Source organism: Peromyscus maniculatus, chromosome 4 (genome assembly GCF_049852395.1).
Source record: "Peromyscus maniculatus bairdii isolate BWxNUB_F1_BW_parent chromosome 4, HU_Pman_BW_mat_3.1, whole genome shotgun sequence".
NCBI lineage: Eukaryota > Metazoa > Chordata > Mammalia > Rodentia > Cricetidae > Peromyscus > Peromyscus maniculatus.
In genome coordinates, this window is record NC_134855.1 from 30,317,737 (window position 1) to 30,338,506 (window position 20,770).

General features: G+C 41.7%; 1 protein-coding gene across 1 annotated transcript; it reads right to left on the reverse strand.

Annotated features, from left to right (window-relative positions):
* Positions 1-530: 530 nt before the first annotated feature.
* On the reverse strand, positions 531-20,422 carry Nmi (N-myc and STAT interactor). The gene is made up of 8 exons (XM_006974281.4): positions 20,283-20,422; positions 12,377-12,466; positions 11,119-11,214; positions 8,537-8,699; positions 5,303-5,409; positions 5,034-5,220; positions 2,229-2,335; positions 531-1,017 (listed from the first exon to the last, which is right to left on the reverse strand). The coding sequence occupies exons 2-8, from the start codon at positions 12,458-12,460 to the stop codon at positions 835-837; spliced, it is 927 nt and encodes a 308-aa protein (XP_006974343.1). The 5' UTR covers positions 12,461-12,466; positions 20,283-20,422; the 3' UTR covers positions 531-834.
* Between the last annotated feature and the right edge of the window lie 348 nt (positions 20,423-20,770).

Sequence of the window (20,770 nt, forward strand, 5' to 3'; positions counted from 1 at the left end):
TGTCTGGGAGGAATCAGTATAGTAAAACAGATTTTAAGAAAGCAGCCACTCCGCTCTGAGAACCTGGGGCTTGTGGAGTTTTGAGTGGCAATGCCAAGTGGGACCAAATGGAATTACCCATCTGGTCAAGACAGCGGCAGTCAGCAGGGGTGGGGGCCATCTGCAGGCCTTAGTATTGACTAACAGCCAGAGTCCATCCACAGAGATTAGGAACAAAACTACTCCGGCACAGGCCACTCATGCAATCGTAAACACACAGTAGATCTGAAAACAAAGAAGAATTTTGTTTTGTTTTGCTTTTTGTTTCTCGGGACAAGGTTTCTCTGTGCAGCCCTGGCTGTCCTGGAACTGGCCTTGAATTCAGTGATCCACCTGCCTCTGCACGCGCGCGCACATACACACACACACACACATACACACACACACACACATACACACACACACACACATACACACACACACACCAGTGCTGGGATAAAGGCTTGCACCACCATTGCCCAGCACAAAAAAAGAATTTTAAGATCCAGGAATAGATTTTTTGGTTTGTTTTGTTTTTGTTTTTCAAAACAGGGTTCCTCTATGTAGCCCTGGCTATCCATTTCTAGAACTCACTCTGTAGACTAGGCTGGCCTGGAACTCACAGAAGTCCACCTGCCTCTGCCTCTTGAGTGCAGGTATTAAAGGCGTGCACTGCCACCGCCCAGCCAGGAATAGATTTTTTCATAGAAGAATAAGAAGACACAAATTAAAGTTCTTTTTTTTTCCAAGGAAAACAATATTTTGTAATTTTGTGATTTGGGCTCAAAGCTACAATTTCCATATGGTTCCTCTGGCCTATTCTTCAAAATAAGCTGTGTAAGACTGATCTAAAGAACACTTGACCGCATCTACTTCTCCACCTCCATTATTCTTCCTTTGGAAGTGGATGCTGATTAAATCCTCCACAATCTCTTCATCCATCCAAACGACCTCTAATCCAGTCAGAAGCACTGTCTTCTTGGATACGGCTGAAAACACCTGTGGGAGAAAATCAGCTTCTGAAGAGCTCAGTTTCTATGGGAGCTGAAGGACATTTCTAAGCAAGAGAATGTCAGAGGGAGACTTGAGTTTGAAAAAGATGACTGTGGCATTATGAAGGTAAGTGGAGTGGGGGGCCAGCTCAAAGGACAGAAAGACAGTCTGTGGGTAGTCAGAGGTGTGACTGGCAATACCAGGGACCAGACGAATGCTGGAGGATTTCAAAACTACACACTAAAATATGGGTTGTCAGCAGGCATGACAGCATGTGCCTGTCATCCCAGAACTCTGGAAACTGAGGCAGTAGGATGGTGACTTTGAGGTTAGGTTACATGGCAACCCTGTCTCAAAAAAATATGGGCAAAGGAGAAGCTCGGTGATAGAGTGATTATGTAAAGTACTTACATGAAGGCCTGGATTCAGTGCTGAGTACTCCCCGCAAAGTGTGTTTGTGTCTGTCTGTCTGTCTGTCTGTCTGTGTGTGCATGTATATGAGCTGTAGCTTTCAGAAAGTGGGTAGCTTTCAGAAAGTAGATAGTATTGCCATTCAGTATTTGAGAAGAAATAGGAAACAAGAGCAGGTTTGGAATAAGAGAGAGTTGAAGGACATTAAGCAGAACTATGTCTGAAGCCCAGTGATTGACAGACACATGAGGAAAATATCTCTAGGTAAGTCTCTATGTACAAAAAGAAGCATTAGTTTCATCATTATCTGAGTGATTTCAGGGGTTTTGGGGGGAGGTGGGGGAGTCGTCATTGCACACTGGGATAGGCTCTAGTGCCCTGTACATGTTAGGAAGATGCTCTACTGCTGAGATATAGTCCAAGCCCATCCCCTGTGCCCTGTTTTATTAACTTCTTATTTTGAGACAGGATCTTAAGGTTTCCTGGGTTATCTTTGAATTCTGTAGCCCAAATAGGCATTGAAGTTGGGATCCTCCTGCCTCAGCCTCCTGAACAGCCGGGGTTCCAGGAATGTGCTACCAGGCCTGGCACCAGTTTTTAAAATAAGGCACAGTTTGCATTAATGTATTGTTTTAAAATGCAAACTCATTCTGCACAAAGCAATCAAAAATAAAATGAAGAACCTGTGTAGACAGCCGTCATTGATAAGCCGCTTATCACAGACACAGCTCACTCATTCTATGGTCTCTGTGGGGTGTGGCGGAGCAGTGAGCTGGCTATCAAGTGGAAGAGAGAGGTGACTCTACCTGGTACTTTTCCAAGCGTCTCTCTATAAACGGAGAAACTGTAACTCTATAGCACTTTGAATTCATATAAAGAGGGTAGTCTCTCTTCTTCAAAATCTTGTCGGCAACTGAAAATAAACAACAAAAAAACGTGTTTTTCTTTAATAGCATAATCATTTTTAATCACAGTTAAAACTTCCCTCCAACAGAATACTATCAAAATTAACACCGAAGTGGGCAGCTAATGTCTAAGAAATTCTACAGTCCATATTAAAGACTTCACAGTGATAATTTCAAAAAGCACAGGACTATGTAATAAGGAAGCTGAGCCTTCTACAGTCTTGAACATCCTCATATGGAAGGGACAAATGTTGCATGAATCTACTTGTATGAAGTACTTAGAACAGGAAAATGTGTAGAGACCAAAGACTGGGGGATACCAAGGACTAAAAAGGGAAGTCAAAAGGAATTACTGTTTAATGGGCGGAGTTTCTACTTAAGAAGATAAAATGCTCTGAAGATGGATAATGGTGAGGGCTGCACAATACTGCGAGTGTGTTTACTTAATGCCAGTAAACCACACGTTTCTTCAACTAATTTTGTGTGCACCTGTGTACAAATGTATGCATGTATGTCACCATGCACATGTGGCCATCAGGGAAGAACAAGTGGGAACTGGTTCTCTCCTTCTACCCTGTGGGTTCCAGACATTGATCACAGGTCATCAGGCTGGGCAGCAGACACCCACCAGCTGAGCCATCTTGAGGGCCCCGAAATAGTATGATTGAAGTGTTTTAAATGGTAAGTAGATGCAGGAGCAGAGGACAGAGGAGGGAAGAAAGATCCTCGGTTGATTAAGCCTGCCTCAGGCCTGCCTGTACTGGTTGTGACCTATGTGGCTTTGGCTGTCTTCCTTGGCTTGCTTCTGAATCCTTTACTGAGGAAGGCAGGTAGTTCCAGCACCTACCTGGTTATGGTAAGACCATAAGACACTGTTAATGAAATGACCAGAATGTCTACCTTCAGAAAACTTTATACTCTCCCAGAATTACCTAAAGGTGTAGCTTTTGGCTGGACACCACTGCTAGGAAGGACTCCCCAGAGGAGAAAATAGCACAGATTTCCAAGCTAACCAAGTGTCAAACTGCATTGTGATTTATAATTGAGTTTCTCCTGGATACATACAAGGGATGGAGCGACTTATATCAATCAGATAAATTAAACTTACAGATTTGGAAATTTTAAATCTGGATCCTACGAAAACTCCACCAAGTTACTCCTCACTTCAAAGGCAATATATTAAGGCTGTACTGAGACTACAGGGCTTTCTCACTAGAACACTCCACCAGGGGGTCATAAGCATTACTCAAAGACCCAGGTCAAAAAAAGGAATAGTGGTGGTTTGCATGTGTCCCAAGAAAGGTCTGGAAATGTCCCCTAGTAACCAGAAATACTTCTTCACCAAAGAAAAGGGAATTTTGAGAAGATATTCAATACTTCACTGTCATCATTACAGTTTCTTTTTAAAAACACATGTAGCTTGATTTTTCCGCCTGCCCACAGTCAGGACAAATCTTTGTCACCCGCCAGTCCCACAGCTGCTCAGACCCAACCAAATAAACACAGACACTTATATTGCTTGCAAACTGCATGGCCGTGGCAGGCTTCCTGCTAACTGTCCTTATCTTGCTAACTGTGCTTTTATCTTAAATTGATCCATTTCCATACATCTATACCTTGCCATGTGGCTGGTGGCTTACTGGCGTCTTCACATGCTGCTGGTCATGGCGGCGGCTGCAGCGTCTCCTTCTGCCTTTCTGTCCTTTTATTTCTCCTCTCTGTTAGTCCCGCCTATCTTTCCTGCCTAGCCACGGCCGATCAGGTTTTATTTATTAACCAATCAGAGCAACTTGACATATAGACCATCCCCCAGCACAGCCAAGTGCAGACCATCTCAAACACCTGCACTCAGGCCCATGGTCCTAATCATCCTCTATACGGACCTGCTGGGTAATGCCACAAAGAACCTGAGAATGGGCTCCCAGAGGACCTACAGAACATCCCACAGCAAACACATATTACTTCCATGCAAAAAATAATCTAATCAGTCTGTGTCTTACTGGCATAGCAGGATTTCTATTATTCATAAACTCAGGAAAAGCCCTAGAACCATATTAATGAGCATATCAGAAGTGTACTCCAAGAATCAGCCAAAATTGCTCTATTGCACACCCAGCATGTGATTTTGGGGATATCACCTATCTTCCCTAGACCTCTGCCTCCTATCAGGGACATGAATGCATCACCAATGTCAGCGTCATGATGAGAAGAAATCGTGATGATTAAAAACAAGATAATACACACGTGTATCCACTGTCCTGCCTGACACGTGATCTTACCCACTGCAAGTCATGTAGTTGTTCTTTGTAATTGGAACATGCTCAGGAGCAGTCAGGAAATTGTGTCCTGGATTCTGTTTTTGTTTTTTTTTAATAAAGGTAAGAAAACATCAACTGGACCAACAAGATGGCTCAACAGGTAAAGGTCCTTAAAGGCAAAACCAACAACCTGAAGTCAACCCCCAGGATCCTCATGGTGGAAGAAAAAAACCAACTGATTGATGCAAGCTATCTTCTGACCTCCACACTAGTACCATGGCACGCACAGATACACATGCGTGTTAAAGAAACAATTCTAAGAATTCTAAGAAGATGAATTTTTCAAAAAGAGTGTTCAAAAAAAGGAAACTCACCCAATTATCATGCTAATACATTTCAAATACACAAAGGGGCAGAAACGGTGTGCAATGGTGGAGTGTTTGCGTACCTCCCGCTTCCACGAACGTGACAACGGCGCTTCCTGACTTCCTGTCATAGTCCACGCTTTCCACCTCTCCACCTCCGTTCCTGGACTTGCAAAAGCTCAGCTCCAGCTTGTCTCTTGTCTGATCTTCAGGCAGTTCATCGGGAATTCCCGTAACATTGATTTTCATCTTGGAAACATCCACATGAACCTGGGAGAAAGCATTTCATAGTCCCAAGTAAGAAAAGTGCCTGTCTCCAACAGGATGGCTACAGCTTTAACAACCGTCTCACCAGGAATCTGACTCCAATGTGTAATGGGACTGGATGGGCAGTGACCTCCACAGAGGTTTTCTCCATCTGCACGACATGCTTCCCCATCGATATCACATTCTGTGCAACTGAAACACAATTTTAAAAGTTGACGTTCAGGGTATCCTGAGAAAACTTTATACTCTCTATTCAAGGACAAGTTATTGTCTTTTCTCGTTTTCTTCAGTTTTGGTGTTATCATATTTATTTATATCAGGGGCGGGGGTGTTCTTGTGAGGGGCATCTGTGTGAAGGTCAGAGAACAACTTGTGGGAGCTGGTTTTCTTCCAGGGATGGAGCTCAGATCAGCAGGCGCAGCATCAAGTTCCTTGACCAGGTGAGCCATCTTACCAGCCCCACGTCCTTCAGTTTCAAAGGATCAAATCCCTGGGATTTCCAAGTTACAATTCTCTTACCACCAAAACAGGAAAACAAAATGTCACAATGTATAAGCAAAAATGGCAATAAAGAGATTTTCAGTTTCTAAATTCATCTTAAGGGATGACACTATCCTCCTCTCTCTTACAACGTAAGCCTAATAATTTGGCAGCTTCCTCATCCTTTGGTATAGACACACAGTGCACTACCAGGGAATCCCCGTTGTACAGTAAAGCTCAGTCAGAATTTCCCCCTGCTCAGTAAGCTAGAAACACTTTTGTGGGCCACTATCATTTTTATCATCATTTTATCTCACTTTATCCTTTGTTGTGTTCATGTGTTACAAGAGCCAGAGAAAGTGCTCTTTTTCGTCTCTGCCTTTCCAAAGAAAAACCTATTTCTTTGCTTTTTTCTATAAACACTCTTTAAAATACTGAGAGTGCCACTGTATCTATCACAGAGCAGTCTCATTGCTCCACATAGGTGGGCGAGGCTCTGTAATGTAACTACACCAAAGCCAGTAGAAGTTCTAAGAAGAATGCCACCCTTGTTTTAAAGGGGTGTGGGTAGGAGTTTCTTTTTTGTTTGTTGATTTGTTTTGTTTTTCTGTTTGTTTGTTTTGTTTTGTTTTTCAAGACAAGGTTTCTCTGTGTAGCTCTGGCTGTCCTGGAACTCACTCTGTAGACCAGGCTGGCCTTGAACTCACAGAGATCCATCTGCCTCTACCTCCCAGGAGTTTCTTCTTAACTGTGTGCTATGACTTTATAACACTCCAGCTGTTGCTATGAGGAGCTACTTATTCTAATTTATCGTGAAGATAAGAGATGCTTGCTTCCTCTCTTATAAACTTCGTGTGTGTTTATGACAACCAGGGAGCACACCACAGGCTGAGGAAGAACCGAGGCTGGAAGGCAGGGCGTTGTTGGGTGGAATTCAGGCTCACTTTACCACAATGTGACTCGAGAATTTAGATGCTTTTTGTTTTGTTTTGTTTTGTTTTGCTAATGGCAACAGATGACGGTAACAGAAAACATCAATGAAGTAATACTCAGATGATCCTCTCATTATTTTCAAACCCCTAACATCTGGTGATCTGACTCAACAGAGAGGGACCACTTGGATCCCAACTTTAGTTACTATGACTGTCAAAGCAACCCCTGTTTACTTCTGTTCCCCTGGAGCTGCGTCCTAGCATGGGGACTTCAGAACCACATCAAGGGAGCAAGCAGCATCAAGGCTGCTTCTGAAGCGACTCCTAATCCCAGCAAGTCCAGGTGACCACCACGCAGTGACTGCCATGTAGAAACCTGCTCCCATATCTGCCAGTAACATGCCAGTGACTGCCCATGGCCAACAAAGCTGCCCCTCAACTGTGGGCATGGTTCCAGGGAGAACAAAATTACCCGGTGGGTGGAGGCCTCATCTCTACTTGCCTTGACCTTCTGGATGCTTCCTTTTAACATTTCTTTTCAAGCCAGTGTGATGGGCCAGATGCCAGAAGACACAGGTTAATGTCATAGATCCTAAGAATCTAAGCCTGAATGTCCCTGAAGACCACATTGGCCCATCCCATAGCTTTGCGGTACCAGAGGGCACCAGCTTCGGTACTAGCCCAAGAGCTATCGGCCTGCCCTCAGGAATGTTGGTCCAAGAGGACTTGCACAGGCACTCAGCTTACCCTCTCAGCTCTGGAGTTCAGCAAAGGAAGCTCTTCTCTAGGCTTCTGTTTCCTGATCTGGAAAACCCCTCACACGCAGCAACCATGACAGCTGACGTGATGTGTTGATCGTGTACGTTCAATGCACATTTGTCATTTAATGCACAAACGCCTCTTGAAGTTCAGATTATCACAAAGCCTGTCATCAAAATCTGAGGCTTGCAAAGAACTCAGACCCTGCCTCTAAGAGGAGACAAAGCTGGCGCTCAGATCCTCCTCACCAAGGAAGCCAAGCCCCAAAGGAGCCCATACATTTTTGGAATTGGCCAACATCAGGTCCCATTCCAAACCTTTCTATTCCTTGGTTCAGTCTAATCACTGGGTAACTAATTTGCTAAATCACTTAACCATCCTCAGAATCTGTTTTCTTACCAATCAAATACATGCAATAATTATTTTTGCTATCTTGTATTTATAGAACTGTAAAGTATGAAACGAGATGCCCCAAAGAACACCTGGAGAAGTAGAGTCTGCTACTGTTTTACTTCTAAAATTTTATTATTCATTTATTTTTTTATTTGAGATGGGGTCTCACTATGTAGCCCTGGCTGGCCTGAAACGATGTAAGCCAAGCTAGCCTCAAACTCACAGAGAGTCTGCTCCTGACTCCTAGGTGCTATGATCGAAGCTGTGTACCTCCATGCCTAGCAAGTTCTACGTCTTTATAATATTATTATAATGTTCTAATATGCTTATTATCATTTAAGGGACATATGTACTAGAAAGAGGCTGACATTGGAGCTCCCAACTCCTATATTTTATTTCCAGAGTCATTACTTTTTAAATGTGTAATAAGCATGGACCCTTTAATATCACTGCACACATAACACTGTCAGTAATTCACATCATTATATATATATATATATAATAGTATATATTATAGGTATTACATCATTATTTATTATAGGTAATATATCCAACACATCTAATATACTTAATGCCTGGTTTCCTTCTCTGTAAATTGGGACTATCAATCGCATCTGCCTCAGAACACCACTATGAAGATAAGAAGAAACAGCAAACACAGATTGTTAAAGTGACAGCCAGACATCTATGGAAGATCTTTGAAGGTCTAGATGCTTGTAAAGGTAACACAGTCATATTTTTAAGATCAGCCATACCTTCTTCCTTCTCAAAGGTGATAAGTGCTTGTCCCTTCTGGAGCTCATAAAGAATGTGTGAGCTCACTTGAAATGAACAGGAGCTATTTGAGAAGTGGCCACCATGCTCAGGATTCTCCACTGAGACGAATTTAAGCTTTCCTTCTGGTATATTCTCTTTAATCTAATTTAAACAGATGTGTTTGATTAAAATCAAGACAAGAAATAACTTAAGTCCTTCCAATAATGGTATGATCTAGTCGTCCAATAATTCATTCTCCACTAACTGTAGAGCTTTATGGTATATTGACTATAGTCTTACTTAGCATGTATAGTAATTGCTTCTTCCCATGCAGTTTCTCAGTAAGGTAATCAAATGCTGATCCTTTAATATCATTTTATAGATGAAATCATAAGTATATAATCCTCTCACTTTTCCTAACCAGTGTTTAAACTGATTGATATTGTATAGTGTCCAATTATCCCAACCCGTTTATGTAAATAAGTGCCTTGTTGTGGAATAATCTTTTTGTGCACTGTGAAGATGTGTCTTTGCCAAACCAAGGTGCCTTCTGATTGGTTTAATAAAGAGCTGAATGGCCAATAGCTGGGCAGAAAGAGGTTAGGACTTCCGGGCAGAGACAGAAGAGAGGAGATGAATCTAGGCACGGGAGAGACACTAGAGGACACAGAGAGGAAACAGGAGGTGCAAGATGGAAGAGAGGTAAAAAGCCACAAGACAAAATGTAGATTAATATAAATGGGTTAATTTAAATTATAAGAGCTAGTGGGACAAGCTTAAGCTATAGACCGATCTTTCATAGTTAATAATATGTCTCTGTGTCATTTTTTGTGAGCTGGTGACCCAAAGAAAAATCTGTCTCCAGTGCCTTTTAAGTAACTGTGCCAGTAATGCACAATCTCAGAAGGAAATTACTAGAAATTAGGTTTAGTTTCATGGCAAAGATGCATAAGTGAAGTAAGTTTCAAGCTGTGTATACTGTGAGACTTCTTTATGCATCCACAGTTTCACACGTGAACGCAATGGATTTTAGTAATTTTCACCCCTATCCCCCGCTCTCATTCCACCTCCCTCTACTGAAGAAACCTTTTCTTTAACACAAGTCTCCTTCCTTTCACATCTGATCTGTGACACACTGAGTCTGATTATCAGTTTCCTGCCTGAGCATGCGTGGGAGGTTACTTAATGGTACAAGGCAGCTTCTCAGTGGTTACACAGGAGGGAAAATGGAGTCCCCTCCCCCAGCAGCCATTAACGGCCAATATATTCTCAGGGAGGGGTGGAGCCTCATGGGCCCTTCCCCCATAGGTGGTGAAGTGTTGACTGGCCCAATCTTGTGCAGACAACCACATCTCCATCACAACTTCATGATGGCCATGTCATGTCCAGAGACATCTGTTTACTGCTCATGTCCCATCCTCGGCTCTTACATTGTTTCCACCCTCTGTTCGGCAATGTTCCTTGACCCCAAAGTAGGTAATATAGATGTTGCATTTAGGACCAAGAACTCCCTACTGTAAGTGATTTTTTTTTTTATGGCAAACCCAGATAATTTCTTTCTTTCTTTTAAGACTCCTTGAGCTATATGATATGAAAACTGCCAAAGTTAAATTCCAACTTCCCCCAAATCTCCCAAGAACTTTATTGGGTTTTTTGTTTGTTTGTTGTTTTGGTTTGGTTTGGTTTTAGGCAGGATCCATGTAGCCCAGGCTGTCCTTGAACTCAGGATTCTCCTACCTCAGCCTCCTCAGTGCTGAATTGCTGATGTGGGCATGTCACCACATCTGATCTACCCATCAACTTTTTAATCATTTTCATAATTTAAATTTATATAACAATGAAGAAAACACTATCGACAAGAATTGTAACCCACTAAAAAAAAAATGGGTGGTTGTATTTACCTGTTTAAAATCATTGATTTCAACAAATGTGTAATTATGCATAAATGCACCATGGGTTGCATGTGCACATATCCATCTCCCATGGAACAGTATTCAACCCTTCTGAAGCCGAGCATTTTCCAGAGTTAGAGAAAGCCAAAACTGTACCCCACTTTGGGTCTCCTGTAAAGTGGTGTCCCAAGGGAAATCAGCCTCCAGAGTGAACCACTATATAACTCAAAACATGCTTTATTTAAATGGGAGCATATGGAATGCCTTCCTTTGCCCTTTATGTATTGATACCATGTTTGTTATAGTCATGAATGTTGTATATAATTTTTTGTTTTGGTGTAGAATTTAATTGTATGGGTATACAGTAATTTATTACTTCATTCTACTATGGAAGAACATTTGGGTTTTTCTCCATTTGGGGCTATTACAAACAGTAATCCAAGCTGGGCATGGTGGTGCACTCCTTTAAGGCCAGTGCATAGGAGGCAGAGGCAGGTAGATCTCTATGAGCCCGAGGCCAGCATGGTCTACATAATGAGTTCAAGACCAGCCAGGGCTGATCCCAAAAACAAAAACAAACACTGGTATTATGAGTGGCTAAAATGCTTTAGAGTTAATCATGTATAACTGAATCATTTTTTTCTGAATAGTACATGTCCATTAAAATATATAAAAAATAATCACAGTACTTTGAATTCTCTGGCATCCGAGTGTAACTCTGCTTCAAGTTTTTTGATCTCCTGGTCAAGCTGGAAGTTTTCCCTCATAATTTCATGAATTAATCCCTAAAAAATACCAAATAATGGAAAAAGTTAAACACCTTTGAGATAAATTTTCTAAGTTAATTAAAGATGTAAATCCCCCCACCTTAGGACAGACTCAGAATATGCCCACCTTAATAGTGCATACGCTTAACATCTTACCCATCACCCATTAGTTCTTCTTTTTTTAATGACTTATTTATTTCATGTGCATTGGTGTTTTTTCCTGCATGTATGTCTGTAATAGTGTATCATATCCCCTGGAGTTACAGACAGTGGTAAACCACCATGTGGGTGCTGGGAATTGAACCCAGGTCCTCTGAAAAAATCAGGCAGTGCTCTTAACTGCTGAGCCATCTCTCCAGCCCCCAGTGGTTCTTCTAATCCTACCAAGATTCTTTAGCTCTATTACGTGCACACGGAAACTGTTATCGTCCACATTAGACACAGAAATTTTTATAATTAAGGCAAGGAGTGAGACTTAGACTTTCTGGACTTAGTGAAATTCTCCTTTCTAAGCTATCTGCAACTATAATATGAATTTTCATTGCACTATAATTGTGGACACATTACAGTGAGGCAGGGTTCTTTGTTTTGTGTTGTTTTTTATTTGTCTGTTTTATTTTGGGTGGGGTTTTGGTGGGTTTTGTTTGTTTATCAGCAATGATTTCAAGAGTAGCCAGCTGCTTTGACAACACAAACATACGCCTGGCCAACAGCTCTGAGCACCTGGGCCTCTGTTCCCACATGGGTCTCATTAGATAATTGCTCTCATTTCACTTCCTGGTATAAACCCAAAAAAAGAAGGAGGTGAGAAAATACTTAATTTTGTAAGAGAACAAATAGGAACACAACTCTCAGTGCAAAGCTTTTCCAATACAGCAAACGTAAGGATCTTTTGAAAAGCCCCAAAGCCTCACACGGTAATGTTTGGCACAGACAAAAAGCACACCTTACTTAAAAATGAACAGACACAAATAATTCTTTTTTTTTTTTCTTTTGATAGGGTTGCTGTTTCTCTGTGTAGTTATGGTGCCTGTCCTGGATCTCGCTCTGTAGAACAGGCTGGTCTCAAATTCAGAGATCCACCTGGCTCTGCCTCCAGAGGGCTGGGATTAAAGGCTGCACCACTGCCACCCGGCAACACAAATCATTCTTAACAGCGTCCACTAATTTTCCTTCTTACCTCGCTTTGTTCAACTATCATAACTTCTTTCTCTGGTGAGTGCTCTTTACAAGCTTGCTTTTTGTTGCTCATATCAGCATCCATGATTCTCTGATAAAAGGAAGGGAGATGTGCTTTTACAATCATACACAACACAAATTCAAGAAAAAAAAAAAGCTTTTACCCTTTCATGCAAGAAACATGTCTTCTTTGCTTTGTAGTTTTTTTTTCCCTATCATCAAAGTCTTGTCATGTGACTTACAGCCAAACATCATCTGTAATTTGAAGAACTTCACGTCTCTAATTGTAGAGGAGAGGGCTCAATGCCAACATGACCACTCCACAGTATGGTTAAGGTCTTTATTGTTAACAAGAGAAAACATCTAGAGGCATCTGGAAGGGTCCAAAGCAGAGACAGAAAGAAGCAGACTGAACGTGATCAGCAGACTGGACATGGCCAGGGCTATCTGCGAGAGAGGGGAGACTAGCAGGGGGAGAGAATAGAGGAAGCACAGTGAGTGAGCAGAGCAAGAGCAGATCACCCAGAAAGCAGTGAGCGGAGCCAGGGCTATAGGGAGGGGGAGCAGCTTCAGAGAGGGAAGGGCCAGGAGACTGGTGGAGGGACTTTGAAATGCACAACAAGTACTTGTGAGAGGGGGCTGAGGGAGCCTGAAGGCCGGCATGGACCTTGATAGGCTGACAGGTGCCACAGGGGTATGCTCATTAGAGAGCCATATGTCCCTTTTGCCAGCAGTAAGGGAAACTGCCACGCTGATTTCCAAAGTGACTGTACAAGTTTACACTAGCATATGTTTTAAAGGTTATAAAAATCCTTTGCTTTCAACTCAAGGGTACACAGAAAACAGTGGGTATTAACAATCCTTAAGTTCACGTCCCAATTATAATATGTTTCTTTTTTAAAACCCATTTTGATCTTCCAAACTTCTTGGTTAAATCTTAAATTCACCTTATTCTGCTTTCAAATGTAAACAAAGTCAAGTCTCCTGATACACACTTTCTCTGTAGGCAGCTTCACCTGGCCTTCTCACCCAGTCTCCCTCTGGGTCAGTAAACTTGGATGGGAAAAAGTCCATGCCTTTTACTAATGCTCTAGCGGAAACTTGGCATTCTCCTCAATTAGAAAAACAGATAACTACCACAACACTCATAGCACCTGAGACAGTCATCAGTTTTAGTAGACCAAGTCATTGTAGATATGCTGAAATGCTGTTTTTAGCCCAATTTCTATCGGAGCTATTAAACTCACTGCTAGATTTCATGCTACATTACTGTATAGTGATACATATTAATATATCAATGTTTTGAGGCTGGAAAGATGGCTTAGAGGATAGACACTTGCGACCAAGCCCGGCAACCTGAGCTCCATCTCTGGAACCCACAAGGTGGAAGAAAAAAACTGACTTACTCACGGTGTCCTTTGACCTGACCTCTGCATCCATTGCGTGGCTTTGTTTACATACACACACACACACACACACACACACACACACACACACACACACACACACACACACACACACCCGGGGGGGGGGGGGCACAATGAAGGGGAAGAGAGGAGAGGAGGGAAGTCAATCTGTGAGCCCCACCTGCCCAAGGACCAGGTAACTTCCTGGAATGCTGGGAGTTGTAGTTCTTGGAAAATAACAAAGCCAAATGGGAAATACAGCCAAAAGGGAAATATGGTGGCCTTTTGGGTTTGTCCTTAAAAAGCTCCTGCAACACGTGTCTTGTGGCTGGAAACCCAAGAGTAGACCTGACCAGAGTCCTTTTTCTTAATTAAGCTTGCTTCTAATTTGGCTCAAAATTGTGGAACTGGTTTTTCCCTCTCAAATCTCAGGATTAACAACACACATGTACACAAACACACACACACACACACACACACACACACACACACACACACACGCACACACGCACACGCACACCATAAAATAAATAAAAACATGTAATAAAAATTAATTAAAAATTTGCTTTAGTATTAATCCTGGCATACATATTTCAGTATAATTGGTTTTCTTGGCAATTCTAAATATCTATATGTTTACTTACTCACAAAAAAACATTTAAAGGAAACTCCATAAGGTTCATCTGTCTGGCAAAAGGAGTCTAACACCCCCCCAAAAATGGTGAAGAAGCCCTGCCTGGACATTCAATTAATTAAAAAGGAAGATCAAAAGAGCTTTTGATGCACATTAGTAACCTGCATGTGATACACTTTTCAAAGACTTTGAGAGGTTAAAGTCTCAGCATTCTTGTAAGAGAAACAAACAAAAACATCTATTTTCAACTAAAATAAAAGACTGGGGAAAAGATTAGCCATGCCTTGGTTTACCCAAAAGGATGTCCGACAAACAGGGTCATGGCATATCCAGAGGATTCTAACTCGGTTCTCCAATAAAAAGAATGAAGAAGCAATGGCTGACTCTAAGTGTGGGACAGGAAATACACAAGATGAGCCTGGAATATCTTGAGGTAACCGGCAATTTAAAAGCATCTTTAAAAATAGGACAAGGGAAAAAAAGCCCCAAGTGAAGAGCTCCTGGTTCCCGAAGCCCCATACAGGAAAATGATGAAGCAAGTATAATACATGGGGGATGCAAACAGGGATTTCCCCAAAACTGTGCTGCAGAAAAAGAAAAGGGGGGGGCTAGGAATTACCAACTCATTCCATGAAGCCAGCATCACCCTGATACCAAAACTGGATAGGGGAACACAGAAAATAAAAGAAAGAAATCTATAGATCAATGACCAATATCTCTAGTGAACATATATGCTAAAATTCTCAAAAAAGTACTTGCAAAGCAAATTCAAGAGCACATTAACATCCCATATCATGACAAGTTAGTTTCATTAGTTCAACATACATAAACCAATGAACGTGATACAGCATGTAAGTATGTACAGTCAGAAATCACATGACCATTTAATTCAATGTCAGCATAAAGGCCTAAAGAATCTGGTAACAGAAGGAACATGCCTCAGCATATAAAGGTTTTATGCAATAAACCTACAGCCAATGTTACATTAATTGGAGAAGAACTGAAGGTGTTTCCTCAAAAATCTGAAACAAAACAAGGATGCCCACTCTCTCTGTTCCTATTTAGTACAGTGTTGGAACGTGCTACAGACAAAAGGGATGCAGATATGAAAGGCAGAAGTCAGAGTATCCTTAGCTGCACATAACATGATTCCTTATTAAACACACCCAGAAGACTCCACCGGAAAGCTCCTCCATCTGACTTTAGCAAAATCTCAGGATACAAACTTCAGTAGCTTGCCAGGAGTGTGTACCTTTAATCCCAGCACTCCAGAAGGAGAGGCAAGGAGGATCTCCGTGAGTTAGAGGCCAGCCTACTCTATATAGTAGGTTCTAGATTAGCCAGGGCTACACAGTAAGACCCTATCTTAAAACACACATTTTTTAAAATTCAGCTTTTCTGTATACTAATGACAAATTTGCTAAGGGGAGGGGGGGAGAGACAGCAGTTAAAAAATAAATACAAAATACCTAGAAATAAATCCAATTAAGTACAATGAAAACTTTGAAATACTGAATAAAAAGATGAGTGAGATATTTGAATATGGAAAGACATCTCATGCTCATAGACTGGCAGAGCTAATATTGTGGAAATGATTATGCTATCCCCAGATTCAATGCAAATTTTCACCAGAATTCCACTGACATTCTTCACAGACCAAAAACAAAACAAAATTCCTAGCATTTATGCAAGCGTTAAAGGCCCCAAATAGCCAATGCAATGAAAGGAAAATGCAGGAGACATCACAAGGCATGTGTGTGGTGTACAGACATACACATAGGAGATGATTTTTTAAAAAAAAAACAAGGGACCATGAGAGAAGGAAATGGTCTAAAGGGAGGGCAGATGAGGGCACAGGAAGAGGGCATGGAATATGTTTATATATAAAGAGAACATGTATACGTGTGTGTGTGTGTGTGTGTGTGTGTGTGTGTGTGTGTGTGTGTTGTTATGAAATCAGAAGGGGGGAGTATTTGAGGAAGGGAGGAATCGGCAAGAGGGACCATGAGGACAGTCAAGGCAGTGAGAGAGCAAATAAAAATAAAGTTCAGTAGCAATGTATGGAAATGTCATGGGGAAACCCTTTTCTTTGCATGTGAAGCAAAAACACATTCAAAATAAATTTTAAAAAAGAGAAGTTTCATGGTGGAGAAACCTGACAGAAGTGACCAAAATGATAATCAAAATAAATTATAGGCTAAATCAAAATCCTGTAGCTCCTGATAGGATAGGCCAAAAACCCAGCACGACCAAAACTACACAATCTGAATCTAAGCTAGAGGACGAAACAGACGAACTCAATGCCAGACGCAGTCTAGGCTATAATTTCCCTGTTTTCTTCTTCTTCTTCTCCTTCTCCTCCTCCTTCTTCTCCTTCTTCCATCTTCCTCTTCCTCTTCCTCTTCTTCTTCTTCCATCTTCCTCTTCTTTTTTAAGTGAGCTTTTTTTCAAGAAAGATGGGGAAATTTCCAAATTGAAGGAAACTACAGAAACATAACTAAATGCAGTCTATGATTCTCATATTGAGATAAAAGTTAAAATGATTAGAAGGTAGTGAATATCACAATTAATTTCTTGATTTTTCAGACTGTGCTGTGGTCAAACAGGAACTCCCACCCACCACCCTTTTAGTAAGAACTAGCCACTCAAGCATTCCAGGGTCACAGGTCATCAGGTTGAAGTTTTACTCTCAAATAATCCAGAGAAGGAAGATCATTTTATATTACTTGCAACTTTTCTATAAATTTGAGTTTGTTTGAGATACACTGTGTAAAATTATACAGACATATACATGCATCCAAGATGTAGCAGTCTAACTAAAACTTGACACTAACCCTTATTTAAACAGATCCTTAACTCAGTTCAAGGATCTCTTGAAGGGGCCTTCAGTGCCTCAAACTCCACCAAATGAAATCCTTCAGTTCTTCAAGAGTCACAGCAAACATCCCCAAGGTTCTTGAAGCTTTTTCTGACCTCCCCAGAGGACATTAGTTCTTTATCGCTTATGGGGCATTTTAATAATATGTGTCATTTTCTATGAGAAATCAGTTAATAAATGTATAAAGACTGGGTGCACGGGCATTCCTCCTTGTATCCATCCCAGAAACCTGTATAACCCAGAACTATGCATGGTAAATTAGGTGTTTTATAGTGGGTGTTTTTTCCGCCCAGGACTATATATATATATATATATATATATATATATATATATATATATATTCCTCTTACTACATTTCTTAAGAGAGAAATTAACTACAGTTGTTTTTAATACTATTGTTAAAACATATTGTTAAAATATAACAATAAATATTAGAATAATATTTATTTAATTTATTTAATAATAAATTAAAGAATATTGTTAAAATATTCTTTTTTGAAAGATTTATTTATTTATTATGTATACAGTGTTCTGTCTGCATGTGTGCCTGCAGGCCAGAAGAGGGCACCAGATCTCATCACAGATAGTTGTGAGCCATCATGTGCTTGCTGGGAATTGAACTCAGGACCTCTGAAGAACAGCCAGTACCCTGAACTGCTGAACCATCTCTCCAGCCCCCAAAACAATATTCTTAAAGGCTCCGGCTGTAGGTGGTCTATTGTAAAACACCCCCAGAATATCTTTATCATCTGAATATTTTTTTCCCTTTCACGTTGTGAGGATCGTATGGTAATTTTTCCCTTTCAAGCAATCATACAGTAAGCAGAAAAGTGACCCTCTCAAAGAAGTCCATGTTCTGGTTTCCTAAGGATTTGTGAAAACATTACATTATACTTCAGGGGAGACTTAAGGCTGAAAACTGAATTCAGGATGCTGATTATCTGTCTTTAAAATATAGAGAGGGGAAAAGTGCCTGCTGGGTAAGCACTGGTACTTCCCATCTTCAGCTCCCACATAGAAAACAAGGTGTGATGTTGTCCTAAAACTCGCTGCTCAGCCAATCTGGCCAATCAGTGAGCTGCAGGTCCAGTGAGGGACCCTGACTCCGAAATTAAGGTGGAGTTAGCTGGGCGGTGGTGGCGCATGCCTTTAATCCCAGCACTCGGGAGGCAGAGGCAGGCGGATCTCTGTGAGTTCGAGGCCAGCCTGGTCTCCAAAGAGAGTTCCAGGAAAGGCGCAAAGCTACACAGAGAAACCCTGTCTCGAGAAAAAAAAAAAATAGAAATTAAGGTGGAGCAAGGCAGAAGATGATACCAGACTACCACCTCCCACCTCCACAGGCACATGCTCAGGTATGTATACACACGCACACACACAAAAATTAATAAATAAATAAAATATGGACATTGTCCAGCATTGTGCATGAATACCCCACATAACCCAGAAGGTCCTTTAGAGTTACAGAGGGGACACCACAAGAGCTAGACTGAGATATGAGGCAGAAACATAATCAGAGGAACAGTGCTGGTGCTGACTTTGAAGATGAGGAAGGAATACTGAGCCAAGTAAAGGGGGCAGAGTCCAGAGATCGGTAGCGGGGTCCATCCCAAGAGCTTCCAGAAGACTGGCCATGAAGCTGGGAAAGCTGTTTCCTGGGTTGGTTTCTATGACCTTGTCCCTTGACAAGAAGACAGCGCTCTGCCAGCACCTTTGCTTTACCCAGAGAGACCTGCAGACTCCTACACCTGAAAAGTGTGGGGCTGGAGAGGCGGCTCTGTACTTAACTCTGTTCATCTAGCAGAAGACCCAGGCTCAGTTCCCAGCACCCAAATCAGGCAGCTCACAGGGGACCAGTCCTGGCACACACAAGCGCACTGAATTTTAAAATGACACTAAAAATAAATATTTTTAAACTGAAAAGAGTGTGCATGCATTCATGTGTGTATGAGCCACGAAGGTCATGTAATTTATTATGGCAGTAAATTAAAAAAAAAAAAACCTCTATTATCTCATCTTCCTAACTGTAGTTACATCACCATGGTAGGCCACACAAAGTGCCTGGCAGCATAAAGAAAGCAAGAAACATAATGTATCCGTGTTGTATAGACCAGAAACATGTCAAAAGCTGGGTAAAATTTCAAGAATTAAAAGATCTAAATTGCGTTTTTTTACAAATTTACAATCAGGTGACACTTTTGAATAAAATAGAATAAGTAGTCTATTTGGGTATGGTGGCACAGGCCTGTGACAGCACAATGTAAACCAAAAGCTGTGTGTGTGTGTGTGTGTGTGTGTGTGTGTGTGTGTGTGTGTGTGTGTGTGTGTGTATACATGAATATATGTATATGAATATGAATACACACACACACACACACACATTTTCATTGCTGGCAGCAGTTAAGAGTTTACAGACAGAAGAAAACTGGGAAACAAGTCAGAACAGAACAGAAAGTGGACTGGTTCAAGGTTACATTCTTCGCAAAACGGGGCCAGGGAGACAGAAACAAACTGGTTGGTGACTGTCTAGGTGCTTTTTGTAGGGATTAAAGCAGAGGTGATTTCATTCTCTTGCCCAGTGGAACTGCTTTCCCTCCCTCTGGGTTGGTCAGGACACATGAAAAGTTCCCTTCAGGGGCACACAAGTTAGCCTGGTCACCTCCGGTGCAGGAGTCATCTTAGCTCAAACCAGTGGCTCCTATAATTTTTTTTTTTAATATCCTTCCATTAACGTCTCCTTTCAAAACAAAAATCTTACATATTCTGAAAAAGTGAGGCATGACTACAGAGCTCAACGTACACCAGGGAAAATAATCTTCTTAAGAAATCCATTTTCCTAAGAACACTCATTTTAAGTTTCCTTTTCCCGGGAGGGCAAAGCACCGCCAGGCCCGCGCAGCGCCCCCGGGATCCGGAGCTCCGCGATGACGGCGCCGCCCACCACGAGTGGAGCGTCCTGGACTGCGGGGTACCAAACAGGCTGAGCACTCACCTGCTCCACTGCGCAGCTCCGGGAAACCGGGGCTTAGAACCGAATCCCAACACGACCACACAACCCTGTCCTCTGCGCCCAGCAGCGCTCAGTCGCCGGCAGCTTTCGCTTTCGATTATTTTAAAAACAGGATGCTTCAGTTTCGAGTCGTGCGGACTTTGTTCCGGTCGCCATTGCTGATGTTGCTATATCAGCACGAATTCCAAGACATGCTTTGAAAAGCGTATTTCGGTGTGCATTACGCGGAACACACTGGTGAAAAACTGGATAGCAACTAAAGTCGAGACAGAGCTCTCTATCCAAAACCTAAAGCTCAGCGTAATTTCCTAGAAGGCTGCAAAGTTTGACGCCAGCAGAAGACTGGCCATGAAGCTGGGAAAGCTGTTTCCTGGGTTGGTTTCTATGACCTTGTCCCTTGAAAGTTTTCTGCTAATCTTTGTTTATGTTGTCAAAATTTTGTAAACAAACACTTCACTAGGTGAACTTTC

Excerpts from the sequence above, each read along its gene's own strand:
- Nmi (XM_006974281.4), bottom strand. The coding sequence starts at position 12,460 with ATGGATGCTGATATGAGCAACAAAAAGCAAGCTTGTAAAGAGCACTCA. Across the intron at positions 11,215-12,376 it reads TGATAGTTGAACAAAGCGAG|GGATTAATTCATGAAATTAT; the intron begins GTAAGAAGGAAA and ends GGTATTTTTTAG. Across the intron at positions 8,700-11,118 it reads CGGATGCCAGAGAATTCAAA|ATTAAAGAGAATATACCAGA; the intron begins GTACTGTGATTA and ends TGTTTAAATTAG.